This window comes from Nansenia antarctica (assembly GCF_963989245.1).
Source record: "Nansenia antarctica genome assembly, chromosome: 6".
Classification (NCBI taxonomy): Eukaryota; Metazoa; Chordata; class Actinopteri; order Argentiniformes; family Microstomatidae; genus Nansenia; species Nansenia antarctica.
Genome location: NC_137676.1, coordinates 37288627 through 37310657, shown reverse-complemented (window position 1 = coordinate 37310657; position 22031 = coordinate 37288627). Strand labels below are relative to the sequence as shown.

The 22031-nt window shown below is 45.8% G+C and overlaps 1 protein-coding gene across 1 annotated transcript in view; it reads left to right on the top strand.

Moving 5' to 3' along the window:
* The first annotated feature begins 4371 nt into the window (after window positions 1-4371).
* Window positions 4372-22031, top strand: part of fgd1 (FYVE, RhoGEF and PH domain containing 1) — a 42190-nt gene continuing 24530 nt past the window's right edge. Inside the window, exon 1 of the mRNA XM_080534133.1 lies at window positions 4372-4662. Within this exon, the coding sequence (XP_080390259.1) occupies window positions 4503-4662 (160 nt within the window). The 5' untranslated portion in view covers window positions 4372-4502. The remainder of the gene's footprint in view (window positions 4663-22031) is intronic.

The following is a 22031-nucleotide window of genomic DNA, read 5'->3' as shown; positions in this document are numbered from 1 at the left end:
CGGTAAATTCCCATTAAGGAGACTGTACATTTCTCAGCGGTGAAATGCAGGTGAATGCTGACAGAATTCCACTCTGTCCACCCGGGTATGCTCATTTGCATTGGATTTCACTCTCCCTGTGCCCCCCCACCCCCATCCCTAACACTCCCTTCCCACTTGAATCTACCTGCATTGCACTGATGTGCGTACAGGGGGTAAATCACGGTAAATCAAGGCATTTTACTGCTATCTTTGTGGGAATAGGGCTTCATGTTCTTCATGGGCTGCAGGCCTTTTCTCTACCATTCTCCTCTAAGTGTCTGATTCACTCCTTTTAAAAAGACAGGTGCACTTAATAGAGTGTGAAATCCCTTGTATAACCATGCCTGAGTCAGTCCAACGCTGTTCAATGTACCAGGAGTGAATGAGAGCACACCCCGGACAGACAGTAGAGGTTGTTGTATTGAATTGGCTGCCTTGCAAAGAAGAGATTATGTCTCCATGGGACCTGGATGAATAAAAGATCAATGGAAGAAGGTGAATTGAGCGATTCAAAGCCTGTGTCTGTCTAGAGTGTCTCTCGGAGTCGGCGGACCAGCGGAGGAGTATTAGAATATTGCGGAGGAGTGCAGCGTCGAGCCAGAGGACGGAACAACAACAGAGGAGAAAGGAAGAGAGCAGAGAAGAAGACAGTGCGCTCGTGTTGTCCTCCACTCTCAAAAACTGTGTGTCTGGAAAAACGTACATGTCTCACTTGCCTGATGGTGAGTGACTTATCTCGTACTCTGGTGTTTCTAGCATTGTAGCATAGCGTCATGGTACAGTAGGTAGCTTCGAGAGAAGTGTCAGCAGTCTTACTGTTGTGCCCTTGAGCAAGGCACTTAATCCCCAAACCTGCTTTCAAGTGTGTGTGTGTGTGTGTGTGTGTGTGTGTATTTTGCCTTGTATTAGGTTGGCAGTATGACAGTACTGCTGCAGCTGAGGAGACCCAGAACACAGTGGTCAGCCCTGGGAGACGCAAACGCCGCTCCTCCGTCTCCCGCCGTGGGCCATCCTCCCCCGTCGTCTACAGCATACTGGTCGACGATAAGGAGGTTAAGTTGTTTTTTGCTTTTTTACACTCCATTTCGATATTCAATGTAATATTGTACCAATAACAATCACTGCTATTCAAGTCTATTAGTCAACTTTGGGACTAGTATGTTTTTTGGGCGGTGGTGGGGGGACATTTTATAGTAGCTTCTTAAAGTCATGTTTTAGATTACTAGGATTTTGAAATGTTACCCTAGTCTCGAGTGGCCAGAGTTACAGCATACAGGGCAGAGGCGATATTAATGTAACTCTTCCAAGGTCACCACACTTATTCTGTCTATGCTCTCTCTTCTTTTTACATTCGCTTGCCTGGACATTTTCAATGGCCTTGTCCCCTGCAGCCAAAGTACAATCTGAGGAGCCGAAGGTCTTTGTTAGGGCCTGGGCCTGACTGACTGACTGAGGGGATTCATCCATGAAAATACCCGAGGCTACATGAATCTCTCAACCATATCAACATCTGTTTGGTTGGTTCAGACCAGTGAAGCAGTTTGAACAAACTCGTCCTTTAAAGGAACTAGTGCTGATTTTATTATTGTAATAATGTATCCGTGTGTGCTGACACTGTCCCTGTCTTGTGTCAAGCCTTTTTCATATTTTATTGCTTTTCCTTTATACGTGATGACTATTTAGCAAAATAAAGTAACTTTATAACTATTCTTGCGTGTGATGGAGGATTGCAATAATGGAAGAAATATTGATTGTTGTTGAACAAGACTAGATCTAAATGTGAAATAATGTGCTCTTGATTTGTGTGGCTATCTTCCTGTAACAAGTCTTCCTCCCTGCATTATTAGTGTGAAATGAGTTGCCAGGCTTCGAGCAGCCTCCTGTTCGTCTGATTCAGTAGGACTACCGCCACCTTCTGGCCAGCATCACTAAGTGCTGCTGTATGATTTTACAGACAGCTGTGTGACAACATCTGTCAGTGCTGAAATAGATGGCCCAGTGAATTAGCCCTTCAGAAAATAGTTGTTTCAAACTGTTGCTGATACCAACTAGTTCAAGATCCTTTTAAAAATATTTTCATGCATTTAAACTGACACATAGTTGACAAAATTGCTTCTGCAGCTTTTAGGCCTAATTGACCCAGATGTTCTGAACAATTGTTTTTTACTTAAAAAACGTTTTCATGGGTGACACACACTCACACTCACACTCATACACACACACACAATTACGAAGAGTTATCATGGAGAATCAAACCACATTCAGGGACTGTTCCACCATTTACAAAGACCACATGGCATATACCCACAAACCATAACAACCTCTAAATACCATGGGCCACGGGTATTTAAGTAGGTGCAAAGTTCCAGAACCTTCAGATTGTTTTGTGTTGAACAGGACTACTCCTACGACGAGAACTGGCTCTATACATGACATTTACTGTATGTCTACAACATTCTAATATGTTACAATCCAATGAGAAAACCCCCAGGCTTGCACTGCCAGAACCCTTTTGCTACCAATGGCATGGATCATAGCGCCCAAGGGTGCAACCACAAGTCCTTATCCTTACAAATAAATGTCCTCCAAAGTCTGCAGCTGGAAATCTCAATGACTAACCTGCTCAACCCCTAGTGAATATAAACACGTACTAGGCCAGTAGGCCTACAGGAAATTCCAATGAGGGGAATCGGTCAGTCCCCCCCACCACCACCCTAAAAGTTTGCAGATGCATTTTTCCTAAAATAGTAATGAAGTTCTAAAGTTCAAGAAATATGCTGACAATGAGGATGTTGTCCTTGTTGACGTATATTGGTAAAATAAACAGCCCATGTCTAAGTTTACCACAGAGTGCCCATTGTGAAATAACATCTTGTCATAAACCTAAGACTACTGTAAAGCAAAGGAAGTGTTAGCAGACCTACATCTCTCCCAGAAAACTGACCAGTCCTTCGTACTGCTAGGTCTAAGTCAATAGTCTTGAGTTGACTTCAGGGACCATTCTCACCACTAGCCCAACTGTTGGAATATCTAGGTCAAATCTGAGGAGGCAGTCAGTGACCCCTGCCAACTGTCTGATCACTCTTGATTAACAATGTAATAGGCCTATTTATTCTCATTCATATTATAAAAAGGTAGACATAATGCAATGGCAGTCAACTGCATTGGGGGGGGGGGGGGGTGAATCTAGGAATCTTCACAACGTTTTGCTTTGCATCAGATTTCAGGCTCAAAAAAGAGTCAAGACTAAATGAGAAACAGACTTTGGGAAGAAGAGAGATGGCGGAGGAGGGGGGCTGAGACTGGTTTCATATGTCGACGGAATAACGCACACAGGAGCAGAGAAAAGGGGGAGAGAAGGAGGGGGTTTAGTTCAACAAATTTAGGAATTGCAGTTTGACGGCGTTGTCGAAAGTTTCACACAAAGACTGAATATCCACCAACCGGCGGGGACCGTTGGCTAAGACAAACTGACATGGAATTGATGACAAAATAGTGAACCCTAAAGAAATGAAAGGGTTTAATTGTCAGTTGCTTAAACAATGTCAAATGAAGAGTTTGAAGAACAGTTTGAATTCTGGGTGAAGAAGCTGAGTTTGCATATTTCGGGATTAACGTTTGGAGAGGAAATGAGGAGGAAAAAGTGAAGAATAGAAGGGGGAACGATGCGAACGGAGACGACCGATCACTTTTCGACTGTGAACGTTATCTGTAATCCGTGTTATTTTAGCAGCATGGTCGTTTAAACATGTCTCTAGCACACAGGTAAACATAGGAAAAGTTCGCTTCGAACGGAAAAGCGCATGGGATTTGATCAGGATGTCAGTTGTAGCGTGGGCTCCGTTTTTAGAGACTTTGTCACAGTTGTGAAGAAGATACATTGTTGCCTTCTTTTAGAATTTCGGATGTTGGGGAAACAATGCGCTAATCTCGGATTGAACAATGTGGCCGATTTCAATGAGGATTTATTGTCATCCCCTCTCTGCATAATTCCCAGATCCATGGATTTACAACCCTGACAGTAGATTCAGTTGGAGGTAGAGACTTTTCATTGCAGGCTATTTTGCAATTAAATAAATTGGAGCCTGCTATTTTTCTTTTGTTGGTAAATACATTGGAAAAAAATGTTCATAGCAATTTGATGGCTTTTTACGTCGTTTATATATATTTTTGATCGGATTTCCACTCATATACTAGCCTACTTCATCTTGAGCGTCCACTCGCCGCGGGCTGCAGGTCAGAGGACAGATTGGCCCTCGCAGTCCGGAGCTCTGTGCGGGACGACAAGGGGACACATCAAGGGACAACTTTCGGGGACAGGGCGCTTGGTGGTCGACCACGTCGAATATTCAGACTTTTGAGGATTTATCCCCATATGATAACCTGGAATCTATTTTAATTCACAATCTCTTCATTCCCCACGGAGATAGCACACACCACATCCCGTCTCGTAGGCTATGCCTGTGTAACTGTGACCAGCTATGCAGCTGAATCGACCAAAGAGCGCGTTAGTGAGCTATAGCCCCCCGATGCCCCCAGAGACACCGGACTCCTTCTCCAGCCAGTTCAAAACCATGCGGTTCTCCTACCACATCAGTAGCGGGTCAGTGCCAAATCCTCAACCGCCACTGCGCAGAATAGGTGAGTTTGTTTTTTGTTTTTTTGCACCGTTACATGACAATACCAGACACTTTTACTGAGAATGTTGCTGTAGGCTACAGTTGATTGGGGACTCAAGACCAGTGAATGTCACTGAATTGGGATCATGAATTGAGGTTGAAAACTGAGTCTTGTGCACGATGAAGACAGGGCAATCAATCAGCAGCTCGTGGTATCCTCAGAGTGAAAATTATATTAGTATGTGATGGATTGTTAGTGTGCATGGCCATACCCAAACCTTGAAATGTCCTTACTTGATGTCATAATTCAACACCTTAAAGAGAGAGAACCTACCTCTCTCTCTCTCACACACACTCACACACACACACACACACACACACACACACACACACACACACACACACACACACACACACACACACTTTCTCTCTCTTCTTTCTCTCTTAGAAACTTATGATGGCTTAATTAATACCCATAACATTGTTAATAACACACACACACACACACACACACACACACACACACACACACACACACACACACACACACACACACACAAGATAACATCACAATACAATGAAAACCATATACGGCCTATAAAGACACCCATTCAGTACATTGACTGTTATCACCATATTTCAAGTCATATGCAACTTAAAGAGCAACACAACAACTGTTAGGCCACAGAAAACAATAGGTAGAGAGAGGGAACGAGATCCGATGAGGTAGATAACTAGCTAGTGTGCCTGAAACAGGAGGTCATTTCTAAACATGTCACACAGGCTCCTATTTCATCAACTGTAGGCCTTCATTTAGATAAGGCAAGCTACCAGCAGAAGCATGGAGCAGTGTTGTTTTAACAGGACTCAATCATGCCTTGTGTTAGGGTTAGGGTTAGTGTGGCATAGCCATGTTTGCATTCAGATGTGTGCCAGTGAGCGTATTCCCAATGTGTGTCTGTCAGTTTTTGCGTATTTACTCAAGCACTATACTGTGAATTCCAATTAAGCCCAAGATGAGGGAGGACCGCAATGAGGTGTATCTGTTCTGTCCTGGGGATTGGCTTTGGAGATGGTAGTGAAACAGAGAGAGCCTACATCCATCCATGCAAGCAGTGAAAGACTCCATGGATGATCTGGTACACATATTTGTAGTAGCCTAGAAGCTGCTTTCCCTGACAATGGCTGAGCCAGGACGAAAGAGAATCTTCAATATCATGAACTCGGCTCAGTGTGTGTCCAGGACATTGCCACTACATTGCATACAATCACCAAGACAAAACAAATGTATAGAGCAAGAGATCTCCACACAAGATACCATGCAAGACAGCAGGGGGTCAAAGCTGGCCATTTAAAAACAATAACATGCTGTTAAATGGGCTATATATATTTTTTATGGCTTAGTATGAGGGGAATGCACTGAATTACCATTATAGACTAGAGGATCATATTTGGTGCTCATGAAATAAAGTGTAATCCTCCTTTGATATATTAAAGTGGGATTCGCAAAATTAACGTCATTCCTAATAATTTTTGAATTTTAGTAAGGCTAGTGGCACAGATGGGGGGGTGCTGACGTGTGTGTGTCTTAAACTAATGTTATGGGTGTTAAGCGTCTGTGTTGGCCTAAACGAGAGCAAAGCCCCCCCCCCCTCGACCTTTGGTCGATGTTCATCGCTTCAGACAAAAACAAACAGCGCCTTTTTACAAATCAGTAGCTTATTCCACTGGTAATACTGGTCATAATACAGTAAAGGCACTGTCGTGATTTCTGATAGCTATACATTTCAGTCCTTGTCACTTCTCACTGCTCCTTGCAATTACAGTCCCAGCTTAGAGGGTCATGACCATAAGGAGTGTTAAATAATTATAAACACGCCGCTTTGAATGAATTATTCCTGCCACTTCCACTGTGGCTGTTCTCATATAGCACTATGAGAGGATGTCCTTAAGAGAAGCTGAGAAGGAATTGCCACAGTATTTTTTATTTTTTATTTATTGTGTAATAAATAAGTAATAAGCAATATTTAGTGACATTTCCATGCTTGTCTAAAGAGGTTTTTGAGGGCGGGAAGGATTGTGACACTCATGTATTTATTCCCACAATCCATGATTTCACATTTCATGACTTTGATAGGTAATCTTGGATCATAACATCTCATACTAAAGAAATAGATACGTCTGTCTTTTGGCAAGTGTGTGAACGTATGGGTTTTGTAAATTGTATGATTTATACTACTTGGCTGTATAGATTGTAGTGATGATGATGATGATGATGATGGTGATGATGATGCTGATGTCCACAGCCAGATAGGACACCTAGCCTTCAAACTATCTTATACCTTCATGCCTACATACATCTATACCTACATACCTACATCCCAGCTGGGGAAACAGGTCATGACCCGTCACCCCAACATTCTAGTCAGACCCACACACTTGATTGCTGAAGTAAGTCACAGCAATGATGGAGATATGACTCCATATACCACCTCTGGCTTGTGTTGAGCTCTATGATAGCCCTAACCCTTGCACTAGCTCAGCCTCTCGGTTCGACAGCCTAGTTGCACAGCACAGGGGCCTGAGATGGCTTCAAACTGCATAACAATGGATATCCTATCCCACGCTGTGCTGAGTAACCAAGTGCTGGGAATATAACTATGTCGCATCCTTCACCCCGAGGTCAATCACAATACAATGCATCCGTGTGGTGCTTCTATTTCTGGGTAAGTGAGACAGATCTGTAGTTGCATGATTTCAGGCCCGCTGTTGTTTGGTATGTGTCTGTCTGTGCTTTGTCACATGTCAACCACAAACCAACCTAGAAACAGTTGCTTTACACACAATATTTCCCCTGTATTGCTGACCTCATCCCTTAAACAATGGAACCGTGGCTATGCCTTTAACTCGGCAGACATACCCTTTAAGAAGTTTATGAACGCCCCCATTCTCACATAAAAGCCATCTGGTAGAGAGATTAGATTACATAGAAGTGGCTGTTTCCATACTGTTGGTGTGTGTGTGTGTGTGTGTGTGTGTGTGTGTGTGTGTGTGTGTGTGTGTGTGTGTGTGTCAGAGATCAGGAATGATGATGTGTGTGGGCGTAGGGATGAAAGTTAAACTTAAGAGGATGCTGATTGAATTCATTTCATTCCATCGTAGAGTATTCATCATAACTTCTTAATGAGTCGTAATCTTTTGGGATATCCAACAGATTCAAAACATGACCTCTATGTCACCACACAGCACAAATGCTCGTAAATTATTCTCAATACTGTAATAGCATGGTCATGACACTGTGATATTAGTATTAAACAAACATGGTTTCAACTAAGCTTCGTGTGTAGATGCTGGTTGCATTGTCAACAGCTAAATTCTCACATTGGAGTGCAGCTGAATTGATAAAGTGAGCTAGGGCTCTTAGGATTCCATGAAGACCACTCCATATGTCATCTCAAGCAACTTCAAATGGAAAAATAATGATGTGTGTCGCTCACAGCTGAGGGGAATATCTAATGGTACTTGAGTGTGTGTGTGTGTGTGTGTGTGTGTGTGTGTGTGTGTGTGTGTGTGTGTGTGTGTGTGTGTACTGTGTACCGTGTACTGTGTAAGTGTACTGTATATATGTGTGTGTGTGTGTGTGTGTGTGTGTGTGTGTGTGTGTACTGTGTGTGTCATGGATAGACACATCAGCCACACATCAGCTCTCAGGGCAGCGTGACGACAGGCTCGGTCACACAGCTTGCTGATGTGGGTATAAATAGTAACCCTAAGCAGCCTGTTAGGAAGAGAGATGCCTCTGATTGTGACTCCTAGGCCACACACGGAACTTTCCAGATAATAAAAAACCTGGCTGATTCCTTGTCCGAGAGGCAAGTCTTTTCTACATAAATCTCAACTTTCCACAACGACCCCTGGCTCCATTGAAGACAGCCCTCTTCCCCAGATCCCTCTCCTGGAGATTCCATCCTCCCAGATATTGCTTCCTCAATTACTGTATGTCAAGAGTGGGCGGCACTTTTCTACATGATATATTTCTATATCGGAACGTTCCAGCTTTCATCCCCAGACCCCTCTTCATAGTGGTCTGTCCTCCTCCTCCTCCTGACATGTTGTCACCCTCCCTGGCCCTAACATGGCGGTGTGACGTGCGGCCCCTCTCCGCAGGGAACCTGAGGAATGTCTCAGTGCTAGCATGGTTAGTTGCAGGTTAAATCCATGTGTGTGTGTGTGTGTAATCAAATCAAATCAAATCAAGTTTTATTTGTATAGCGCATTTCTCACAAAATGTAACCCAATGCGCTTCACAGAGAGCAGAGAAGATAAAGCAACAACTAAGATGGACATTTAAAACTACCAGATGACAGAACACGCAAGCAAGTAAGGGCGAAAAAACCTGGAACCATCCAGGAAAATTCCCTTGCAGCCCTCTACTCATAGAGCGACTACCTCCAGTTTACCAGCACACAGCAGTGACCCCCATACCCCCAGCCAGCCCACACACCCGGCCTGCCCCACCACCAGCACACCCGACCCGTGTGTATCATCACAAGCTTAAGTCAATATGATGTGTCATGATTGCCTAGCAGAGATTTTACACAGTCACTCTGTGTCATATGGATGTGATGGTACTCTAAGGAGATAGATAGGGAGGAGTGGGTCCTGGTACTGTAAGCCTGTAAGCTCTGTACTGTAAGACCCCCCCCCCCCCTCCCCCATGGCCTTCTGTTAACAGTCCTTCCACCATGTTCTACCTTTTATTAGATTCATTTAAACGCACTGCCTAATTCAATCAGGGGGAATGCGGTTTCTTTGCAGTTGTTATCCTCCTCTGCAAGGGGGTTCACAAAAAGAATCATTGTCTTGATATAAACTGTCTTGGCATTAGGTTAGACAATTGGCTCATTAAGATGTGGGTATCTAGGCCGTTAGAAATGCAAAAGGACAATCTAGGCAGCTCTCTGTGAATCTAGAGAGCTGAGGTGTTCTACTTCAAGTCAGGGAGGAAAGCCTCTGGGTGTTCAGATTTGACACTATTTTGAAGTCACATGCAGAAATGATTCTATTTGTACCCTGATTATGGTATTCATAAAGCAGTCAAAAAGCTTGAAGAGCTTCACGTGAGTCCAGGTACTATGTGTGTGTGTGTGTGTGTGTGCGTGTGTGTGTGTGTGTATATCATCCAGTGCACAGTGCACACTGTGGATTAGTCTGTGTGCTGCTGTTCCAATGCTATCTCCAGCTGCAGCTGCAGGGAAAGCAGTCAGGGAGGAGAGTGTGTCAGTGTGTCAGGAGAGAGAGAGAGAGAGAGAGTGTGTGTTTGACTATTTCTGTGTGTGTGTGTGTGTGTATTTTAGTGTGTGTGTGTGTGTGTCTGTGTGTTAGTGTGTGTGTGCGTGGATGCTATGCCACAGGGAACCACAGACAACGTGGCAGGAGAGAGAGGGAGAGCGAGGAGGCTTTAATCACTAAAGTGGGATCGGGGAGTTAGCTTTAACCTACTGAGGGAAGCCAGGAGGGTTCTTAATCACTCTACGAGAGGAGGACGGTAGAAAAAAAAACTCAAGGGATAGAGCTTAGAATTACCAGAGATACGTCGGATTCTGAACCGTCGTCCTGAACGAGAGACAGAGAGAGAAGGAGCTCGGAGGAAGAAAAAAAAACTGCCTACTCAAGAACCTTCGTTTCCACTGCAGAAAATGTAATAAGAGCAGGCAGGGGGAAAAGACAGCATGTGACTCCTTTAACCACATCCTAGTCCCCACAGACCATTGATAGGATAAGCTTATGGTAATACTCTCTCTGATGTCTTTCTTGTTTTATTGACATTCCTCAGCATGTGAGTGACATTGAGGTGGGTTTACGAGGCGACAGCGGGAATGATATCAATGGGTCGTCGTCAACCTCACATCCAGTACTGTATTTAACGGTATTTTGACATTGATCCTTTCAAAACCATGTCTATTGTATGGTTGCTTTTCCTTGACAAAATGCCCAGCCGAAATGTTGGTATAGGCCGGGCCTCAAGTGTTGATATATCAAGGAATGACTGCTTGAAAGCAAAGAAAAGCCTGCTTTTCTGCTTACATACAGTACATGCACTCAACCTACTTCACTTCAGCTAAGTGTCTCTGCAGTTTTTTGGGTACGCACCCCAGCTCAGCTCTATTATATATTTTGAACTTAAGACTACACTACCTCATGGTTGTAACTTTTATTAATGGATGTCTTGAGAGGAAGAGAGAGTTGTGCTTCCTGTGACAGTTGTAAACGGTCTGAGAATTAAACCCAAATAATAGATTAGATTCTATATAAAACGTACAGATATAGCACAAACGATAGTATAGGGCGGCTGTGGCGCAGGAGGTAGAGCCGCCGTCTAATGATCACAAGGTTGGCAGATCGGTGGTTCGAGCCCCGGCTGGCCACATGTCGAAGTGTCCTTGGGCAAGACACTGAACCCCAAATTGCTCACAGTGAGCGGGCCAGCGCCTTGCATGGCAGCTTGCCGCCATTGGTGTGTGAATGGGTGAATGAGAGGTCGTTGTAAAGGGCTTTGAAGCAGCTTTGGAGCAGCAAAAAAGGCGCTATATAAGTGCAGTCCATTTACCATTACAGTATATCTGAGATATATCTTATTTATATACCCACCCTTGCCTTTGCCCTCTGGAAGTCAAAGATAGCTGGACTTACATTCCAATCCTTTGTCCCTTCAACAAAGCAGTCACATTCCTATCGGCATACCCCATAGGACCAGAATAGACAAGAGCACAATGACAGGACCTAGATGTGTCCCCCTATTCACAGCTGATGGGCATCTGAAACCTCTTGAGAAATCGCAATGTTGAAAGAGAGGGAGAGAGAGAGAGAGAGCATCAATGCTTCTACTTGGAAACTTTCCAACCTGCATTCACCAGACTGAACAGCATCACTGTACTGTGACTCTTATTTCCTGGTCTGGCTGTTGCTGTCTCTCACCCTGTTTTGAACTCTCTTCCTTCCTCTGCCCCCCCCCCCCTCTCTCTCTCTCTCAGTGGGGAGTGGTTAGTTCTGGCTCAGTTCATTTGAGGGGTTTTGAGATACCAGAGGTTCAGATTGGGCTATCACACACACAGGCACCACTAACCCCAATTTTATAATCTTACAATGGACAGTCTGATAATGCCCTCTATTGTAAGTACTGCCTGTGGGTTCTGATTCTTATCATTTGACCAGACGTAAACAGTATTTCCTGTTTTAGATTGTTTTGCTTCAGCTATGCATGTGACTCATCTAGCTTGACATTTGAACATGCCCTTACATTACAAAATGCTTTTTATAGAGAAAGAAAAATGCCCTTATCGAAACATTACGGGCATTTTTCTTTCTCTTTGAAAAGCATTTTGTAATAGCAGTTCATATGTGTTTAAGTTGGCTGTGTTTTTCACAAAGTGTTTTTCACAAAGCTGCAAGTCGAGCTTTGTTATTGGGCCTAAAAATGGCCCCAGCCCAGGGCCTAGCCCGGTGTAACCCTCCCATGAATGTGTTGGAGCAGACAGCTGGGAGAGAGAGCGTGAAACAAGCTCACCACCACTGGGACTATCGTCATCTCGACACGGCCCAAAACAGCTGAGCTCCAAACATTGAAAACCGACGACCCTTCCAAGACCTTGGCTCCCCTCAGTCGACACTGCCCCAGAACGGAATCCTTCTCCTGAAAACATACCTGCGTTGTTAAGAGGGCATTGCCTGTTTTTTAAAGGAAACATTATATGTGTTTGGCTAATCCATGGGAGGGTTCATTTGGGGGTTATTTTATTTGTTGATTGTGATTGGTTAAAAGTATGCATGAGTGGAGTGATTGGTTAGATAGAAATGGGGGCGGGCTTAATGAGTGTGTTCTGGGTGACGGGAAACGAAAGGTCAGTTATAGAGAGAGATGGGAGTTGGTAAGTTGAGCTCTGAATGATTGTGTAGTTTGTTAAATCCTTTCTGTTAGTTCGTTCACTGTTTGGTTTATATGTAACTGTTTTATATGTAACACAACTGTTTTGTGTTTTGTCAGTTTTACAATCTGTTTAATAGAGGAAGAAGGAAATCAAACCGAATTGTGTCAGTCTCATCATTTCACCCGTACTGCCGGAGCAAGCAGAAGATTCACCATTCAGCTAACTAGAGGGAGAGCTGAACAATTGTAAAACACCCGCTGACGACCGCAGGAGGACGGACCGTCAGTTAGCTAAGGAAATACAAGCACGGTTGGACGCAACAGAAGCTCCGGGAGGACAAGGATCCATTCACCGGAGATAAGAGCAAGCTAAAGCCTGGTCAGGTTAGTGACGCAGCCGCCAGCCGGCAATGGAGCCGCGGCGCCCGCAACTGTAGCTAACTAGCCACTTGCTAGCTAGCGTAGAGTAGCCAACTAAGCTAGCGTTAGCCCTGTTGTTGCAATAGCGCAGCAGGCACGCGGTAGAGCTTATAGCACTCAAAGCTACAGCTAACTAGGCCGGCAACGGAGCCGTGGCGCCCGCAACTGTAGCTAACTAGCCACTTGCTAGCCAGCGTAGCATTAGCAAACTAAGCTAGCGTTAGCCCTGTTGTCGCATTAGCGCAGCAGGCACGCGGTAGAGCTTATAGCACTCAAGGCTACAGCTAACTAGGCCGGCAACGGAGCGTGGCGCCCGCAACTGTAGCTAACTAGCCACTTGCTAGCCAGCGTAGCATTAGCCAACTAAGCTAGCGTTAGCCCTGTTGTCGCAATAGAGCAGCAGGCACGCGGTAGAGCTTATAGCACTCAAAGCTACAGCTAGCTAGGCAGGCAAGGAGTGAAACAATCCACGGCTAGCTTCAACTTGTTAACCCAACTGCAAGAATCCACAGCCAGCTAGGCTAACCTACAAGACCCACCAAGAAAGGAATTGCGAGCTAATAGCAGCTACCCAGAGAGCTACCCACACCCAGCACTCTTCTCTGTGACTCTATTGACTGTTTGCATTAAAATAGGTTTGTGTGTACCTGGGTATTAAGTCGTCGGGGGGAGGAAAATCCTCTCCCACTTTATTATTTTATTTTAGCAGTATCCCTGGGATGACCCCACGGTGAACCTGGTTCCGCTGCCGAAGACTAGTTAAGGAAGTGCAGGGACCAGCGCAAATCAGCTCAGGGAGTCAGAGAGGGCTGAAGATATAAGATAGAAAGACGAAACAGGTACACACAAGTTATTTCTGAGTCACAGGCAGAATGGAGGCACTAAAGACCGAAAGGGAAAAGTTGGCAGTCACTTTTGAGAGAGGATATCGCCACATCATCAGGTCAGTGGCATTGATGGGCGAAGATGACATGAAACGCGAGTGGATAGCGCTCCTGTCAAACGCGAAAGACCTAAACTCTGCAGACGACAATTATGAGGAAGGTTTGCAGGCCAAGGCAAGTCAGGAACCTGAGACAGGTAACAGTCAGCTTCTTCAAGACATCACCAATGCCGCTGAGGAGAGAGCTCAGAAGGTTGAACAGGTCGGTCACGTCTTAAAGGCCAACATGTGGACAAGGTTCGCGGGAATCGAACTTTCATCCACAATTAGACGAGCAGAACGGAGTCACGAAGGCGCGAAGAGGATCAGTCTAGAAGAGGCAACCCACGACGTTTGTAAAGAACGAAGCACACTCACAGAGAACCTCATCATCAAAGCGCGAAGTCTGCTATCAAGCTGGGGAGAGTGGATCCCAGTAGTTGAGGCGTGCAACACGAGAAAGTCACTAGAGGAGCTGGAGGACAAAAGGGATGAACTTTGGGAAAAGTATGTGACTGAATTTGGAAGAATTGAGAAGGAGAATACTGACAAAATGGCCGACAAGGCCGCCGCAGCAAAGCAAATGGCCACCGACGCTCTCGCCGAAGATGAGAGGAAAAGGGCCGGCGCTCTCGCCGAAGATGAGAGGAAAAGGGCCGACGTTCTCGCCGAAGAAGAGGCCAAAGATCGAGCGACAAATAGAGAAAGGGCCGACGCTCTCGCCGAAGATGAGAGGAAAAGGGCCGACGCTCTCGCCGAAGATGAGAGGAAAAGGGCCGACGCTCTCGCCGAAGATGAGAGGAAAAGGGCCGACGCTCTCGCCGAAGAAGAGGCCAAAGATCGAGCGACAAATAGAGAAAATAAAGAAGCTATTGCCAAGCTGGAAAGGAAAGCCGCTGAGGCAAGACTGAAGTCAGCTGATAGCGTGGCCGAGTTTGAGAAGGAGACAGCGAAGGTGAAATTGGGGGCCGAAGAAGAGATCGCTGAGGCAAGGCAGAAGGCGGCCGTGATTGAGTGGAAGGCAGCAGAAATAGCCGCTCAAGAGCGCGCCAAACTACTGGAGGCTCAGCGGGAAGCATGGGAACAGGACCGGAAGGCAGGGCTGGAGAGCGCCACATATGGAGGCAACCGCACTGGAGCCATCCCCAAGATCAAACTCCCTCCAACAAGGCTGCCCGTGTTCAGCGGGTGTATGAGAGATTTTCATCGCTGGCGGAAAGATTGGGAAAGCCTGCAGCAGCAGGGAGACCCATCGGGATCACCAGAGGTGAAGAAACTCCACCTCCTCGAGAGCATAGACCGAAGGGTTTTCGAGGAGCTAAAACTCTCGAGCTACCGCTCAGCGGAGGACGTATTCAAAGCCTTGGAGAATCGGTTTGGAGACAAGGCAACCATCGCGCTGCAAATTATTGAGGAATTGGAAAGAATACCAGCGGTAAAAGGAAACCAGCCGAGGAAAGCGATCGACCTTATTCAGGCAGTGGAAAGAGCCCTCATGGACCTGACTGACTTAGGAGAAGTGGGCGCTATGAAGAACCCACTTGTAATTAAGGCCATCGAGAGCAAACTGCCAGATCGCGTGCAGGAAGGCTGGTTTACCTTTGTAACCGAACCCGAAAACCAAGTCACCCCAGACAAGCAATTCGATGCTCTTCTTCTGTTTCTGAAAAGGCAGGAAGTAATCCTCGAAAGGATGGCGCGAATCCGAGGCTCCACAGAAACCTCTGGGGGAACACCGGAGAGGCCAGTCAGATGGGAGAAGAGGGCATTCACGAGGGCCACGGAGAAAGACTCACCGGTAGATGAAGAAGAGGAAGAACATCGAGGTGAAACCAGAGTCACGGGCAGAAACTCGGAAAGAAGAGAAGAGTGTGACATCTGTGGAAGCGATCAGCACGGTGGCAAAATATTCTTCTGCCAAAAGTTCAAGAGTGTCAGTCTGGCAGAGAAACGAGCCATAGCAAGGCAAAGCAAAGCCTGTCAGAAATGTTTGGGCATGCACAGCGCCGACGGGGAGTGTAGTAACCGGTACCTGTGCAGAATGTGCAAGCAGAATGAAGGAGGGGCGAGTCATCACTACCTTCTGTGTCCCAAGTGGAATGAGGGAAAGAAGACAGGGCCAGGGTTCTCTGATGAGCAACGGGAAGTCCTGGACTCTTTGGGACTCAACCCTGAACAGGAAAGGAGGGTGAACGCATTCACCAGTAAGGCTTCGATGACGCTGAGCACGGGCGCAGAAGGCGGGGGTCTCTTCGCGGAGAATGGGCCAGAGGAACATCCAGTACTAATGATGACATTGATAGTCAAAACAGAAGCAGGAAATGCCCTGGGAACCCTCATAGACCTCGCCTCCGACACAAATTATATCACCAACCGGGCCGCCGATCGGCTCCAACTGGAGCGGAGGCAAGTAACACTGACTGTGCAGGGGGTCGGTGGAATGAAGGTCAGGGTCAAGACTAACAAATACCTGCTAAAGGTCAGGGCGTGGAGCAACAACAGATGGAGTCCCCACGAGATGGTATGCTACGGGCTCGACACAATCGCTCGTGCAGACAAGGTCATCAGTCCAGAGCGACTGTGTAAGTTCTTCCCTGGGGTCGAGAAGAAAGAGCTGGTCCGACCTAAGGAAATCGAGCTCTTGATCAGCCACCGAGAGGGACGACTCGCTCCACGGTGGAGAAGAGGGACGGGAGACTTAGTGCTGTGGGACGGGCCTCTGGGGAAGACCGTGGGAGGAACGCATCCAGACCTGTTTGAAAGTTGGGAAAGATCCGCACACAACTCCCAGACGCACTTTGCACGTTCTCTGAAAACGGAGGCAGTAAGATTTGAGGAGATCCCCTGCAAGACGCCCAGCGCAAAAGAAGAGGATGGAGACCAGAAGCCGCAAGGTCATGAAAAGACCGGGAGAACAGCTGCAAGCAGCAAAGAGGTCCTCGAGTGGTGGAGCTGGGATAGCATCAGCGCCGCGTGCGAGCCAAAGTGCGGAGGGTGTCGCTGCGGAGGGTGTCGCTGCGGAAATTGTCAGCCGGGCGGGAAAGAGATGACTCTCGCAGAGGAAAAGAAGATCAAAACCTACGCAATTACCCGCGTCTACATCGGGGACAAGCCAGCCGGATGCATCGCCCAGCTGGCCATGAGGAAGACGGCAAGGCTGCCAGAGGTCGCCCACCTAAAAGAAGAGCGGAGAGCGCTTGAGGAGGACACCTATGTAGACGACATTCTAGCGTCTCATGGCGACAGGAGAGAGCTGAGGAGCATCACGGAGGGAATCGAGAGGACGCTCAACGCTGGAGGTTTCGCTCCGGAACCACGGATCCAGTCGGGTCAAAGTGGGAGGAGCAAAGAGGGCCAGCCTGCAGAAACGAGGGCCAATGTGGAGCCAGAGTCAGAGGTGTTGGTGCTGGCTGATCAGCTGAGCGAAGAAACATCCAGGGGAGTGGCTGTAAGTGCTCGAGACAGCGTGAGCATGCTGCAACGGAAAGCGTTCACTGCAACTGTAACACGCGCTCAGGCGAGGAAGGGGCTCGACCCGAAATGCGCCATTGAGGAGGAAGCAAATGCGAAGGGGACATCCACACCGGTTGGGAGTTCCAGGGACCTCGAGCATGAGAGGGAGAGGCTTTGGGGCGCTGCTCTCATGGACCTGATTGAGCCAGAACGCTTCAGTGAAATAGGCAGGCTCATTCGGGTAGTTGGGTGGGTCCGGCGAGCTGTTAGGCAGTGGTTGTTTTGCAGGAGGGCTCCAGAAGACGCAAAGTGGGAGGCTACTCGCCTGAGGGAGACAAGAAGCGGAGTTAGCCTCGGCGTCCAGGAAGAAGTGGGACGGTTTTGCCGACAGTGGAGTCAACTAGCTGGGCCCGGACTTCTCATCCGCACCAAGTGGCACAGAGAAGCCCGAAATGTGGCCGTGGGAGACGTGGTCTGGTTGGCTGACCAAAATGCCCTAAGGGGGCAATTCCGCCTGGGGCGGGTGGTGGAAGCGAGGCCAGACGAAAAGGGGTTGGTTCGGGACGTAAGAGTGAGGGCTTGCCTAAGCCAGCCTGGGGGCTTCAGGACGAAGAAGGAGCGAAGGCCGCGATCTCTTCCCAACGCTCGACCGAGACGTCAGGCGGGTGGTCGTGCTGTTTCCCGTGGAGGAGCAGTAAAAATGACTGTATTGAAGAGAGGGAAAGTTGTGGTCCATTTAGTTATAAAGGACCAATGGACCAAGTGGGAGGTGTTTGGCTAATCCATGGGAGGGTTCATTTGGGGGTTATTTTATTTGTTGATTGTGATTGGTTAAAAGTATGCATGAGTGGAGTGATTGGTTAGATAGAAATGGGGGCGGGCTTAATGAGTGTGTTCTGGGTGACGGGAAACGAAAGGTCAGTTATAGAGAGAGATGGGAGTTGGTAAGTTGAGCTCTGAATGATTGTGTAGTTTGTTAAATCCTTTCTGTTAGTTCGTTCACTGTTTGGTTTATATGTAACTGTTTTATATGTAACACAACTGTTTTGTGTTTTGTCAGTTTTACAATCTGTTTAATAGAGGAAGAAGGAAATCAAACCGAATTGTGTCAGTCTCATCATTTCACCCGTACTGCCGGAGCAAGCAGAAGATTCACCATTCAGCTAACTAGAGGGAGAGCTGAACAATATGCCTGTCTAACAGTAGTGCTGGGATTACAATAAATGTGTTGTTTGGAGAGATCTGTTGATTGTAATCTTTTTTAATTGACCATGGGTGTAGGTCTAGTTTATGGAAGCTGGGTGGATGCCTGGATGGGGGGAAGGGAGCAGATATGTGAAAACATGATTTTTTTTTTCCACATGTGATGATATTGTGTAGTAACTGTAGATTTTTTTTTTCAAATTCATTTTGGTGATTGGTTAATGTGTGTTGGGTGGATAGGGGGAAGGGAACAGAGTAGACAATGTAATGTATTCACAGGTTAGAGGTCAGTCCCTGGTAGCCTTCATCTCATGGTGAGCTGTCTGACACCAGGGATCAATACCCAATAGAATGGGCAGGCTTGTTTTACATAACACAGGCATGAGATCATAGTATTTGATTTGTGGATTGTGGGTTTGTCCTCAGTTCCTGATTCAAATAGAGAGACAAAATGTCTTTGTGATCACTGTTTCTAAACCTTATTTTTTCAGGAATCCTGGTTACAGTTTAACTCACTTCCTAGTGTGTGTGCGTGTGTGTTTCTGTGTGTGTGTGTGTGTGTGTGTGTGTGTCTGTGTCTGTGTCTGTGTGCACGTGCACGTGCACATGCACTCAGGGGGTATCGGTTTGCATTTGTGTGTGTGTACTGTTTACAGTAGTAGGTGTAAATGAGTGTGTCTTTGTCATTCAACCTCAGCACTTAGCATGGGTGCTGTACGTCCCATTGTCGACGCGTACTCGCACGTGAGACACCCTAATGGAGCTGGTGACAGTGGGCAGATGGCCCTCTCTCATGGGAAATCAGAGGGTAAATCTCTCCATTTAGTGCCGGCTACCGGAGCCAGGGCTGGAGGGGAGAGCTTCTCAGCACCCCCAGCAGGGGTGACCAAACGCTGGCCAAAGACGAGGAGGAGGTGGAGGAGGAGGAGGTGGCTATTCTCTAATACTGATCTGTTACTACTATGACAGTATGCAGACAGACAGTACCATGAAGGTAATATATATATATATATATATATATATATATATATATATATATATATAACATACAATACCATACAATATATCTTTATATAGTATAACAGTAGCAGCTACATACATAACACACATACCGTTGCCCTAGCCTTTATACAGTCATGAAAGCCCAACTCCCTTGATGCAAACATTTGTAGAGTGCTAGGCATTGCCTTTCACTCTAACTATCACAATATGGAGGATGTACTATGCCAGTAAAGATACTGTAGGCCTACACTGGCAACATTGTACAAAGCAGTATAGTTCTCAACATAATATAAATTGTAGCTACATGCCTTACATTCAAGCCCAGTTTCATTGATGAAAACATTCTAGGCTATAGAATAGACTGTATAGGTTCTCCATCAGCTGGTTTGATAGCCCCAAATAAAAAACACCCGGCATATTTCAGATATCAGGCTTTGTGTGGCTCATACATAGAGGGGACATTATTGTTGTACTGTTTACAATGCAGTTCCTCTTTGAGAGGTCAACCTCTGTTTTAACACCAGCGCTGGTTAATCCTGTGAGAAGCCCATCTGGGTGGCTGAGGCATTGTGATGTCATCACTCTCTGCTCTGCACACCACTCATGGTGTCATCAGGTTTACAGGAATCTGTAGGCTTCTGTTCTTCCATGTTATTTTGGTATGTGAGATTTTTGAATGCAAAGGATATTAGAATATATCAATAGATAAGCAGGTAGTAGTCATCTACCAGTCCAGATTTATTCCCCTTGAATTGAAAAGCTAAATGTAACTGATTCATGCCTTTTAGAATACAGACTCTTATGATTGATGAAATATGGACCGTTTGAGAACACACTGTGCGTCTCAATAGTATTTATTTTCATCTCTTCTATATTACAACACAACTGGAGCTTGACAAACATGTCTTTTTCTATTCTTTATTATGTTTCATATTATGGTGTGGTAATCATTATCTGCGGCATGTCCCGCCTTGTCTATATGTTGAAATCAGGACAGTTGAGTCCCCCAACAGAACTCCATGCAGCATGCAGTATTGATTGTGTCTGTCAGAAACCTTGTGGAACTGTACTGGCGTCAATATAATGTCCAAATAGACTTGATATTTGAAGGCTTGAACAGTTTTTTTTTATCCATAAGCCCACATTAACAAAGCAATATTACATATATTGCAATATTGCATGTTTAGTGTCATTTTCCATTGATATATGGAGAAAATGTAAAAATGTAAAGACATTTGACCCATATTCAAATTTTTCTAGCGTGGAAAAAAATTCGACACAATTATCTATGCCGATATTATTAAACCAAATAGATATCCCTTAATTTGTTGTCAAGGAAACTGAGATGGAGATAGAGGATGCGGGTTTGGATGCAGAAAGCGAGACAGGACTGTTTGAAGAAGAGGGGGGGAAGGTTGGGGGTCATATCGCATGTGATTCCACATGTTAAACTGGGCGACCGTTATTTACGCACAGACGGAGCGGAGAGGGGTGGGGGGCCGCGTAAGATTTATCTAATCCGTTGATGTTCTCAGTTTTTTTTATACAATTGTCTTCATCGACCGTGGTGCTTTTAATCGTTTCAAATGCCGTACGTTCGTAAAAACTGTCAGGGATGTCATGTTAACCAGTTCAACGAGAAGAACATTGGTCCGGTCGGTGCTGTCATCCTCGCTGCTTCTGACCCAGTCTACTGAGGATGCTGCTGTCCGTCTGCCCGGCGCGTTGATGGGGGCAATCCCTCTCGCCTTATCTAGCTCATTTAACCTACATATTATTTCAACCTAGATCGTTTTTTTTCAGTCTAGCACACGCGTCCTCGGGTGATCAAATAACCAGGTTTGCTTTAGGAATAATAGCCTTAAACTGTGCTTTGGTTATTCTTATTTCGTCGTGTGTGCGATTGGGGGATTCTGTCCCCCGTTCGGTTTTTTAATGACTGGATTTGTGTTTTGCTGCGCTATGTACATGGATAAAACCAGTGTGCTCCGGGGTAAGTCAATGTCATTATTTGCCATAACCTATTAGTCCATTGCTTTTTAATTATAACCTATTTCATTGGAAAAATAGCGCAATTAATGATCTCATTGGCCAACATAGCCGCAGTGGAGGATGCTTATGTGCTTGTAGTAATGCGTCGACGAGATGTTGGAGCATGCACCCATATTCATCTGTCTGGGTGATGTGTGCAGTGGGCTAGTGAAGAACTGTGTATGTCAATGATTTATGAAGCATATTTTAATTCATACAGGGGGGGGAATCTATGGTAACAATGTTCCTATAAAAGTGAACACGTTGTGACAATGGATGTAAAATATGTATATGTTTTCAATTACAGTTATTCATGACAGTGGTGTGCATTGAATATTTGCCATTAGGAATAGTGTTCCTCCTTCCATAATTTCAATATTGTGCATAATTGCTTATAATGCTTATAAACGCCATTGTACACCATGTTTAGTCT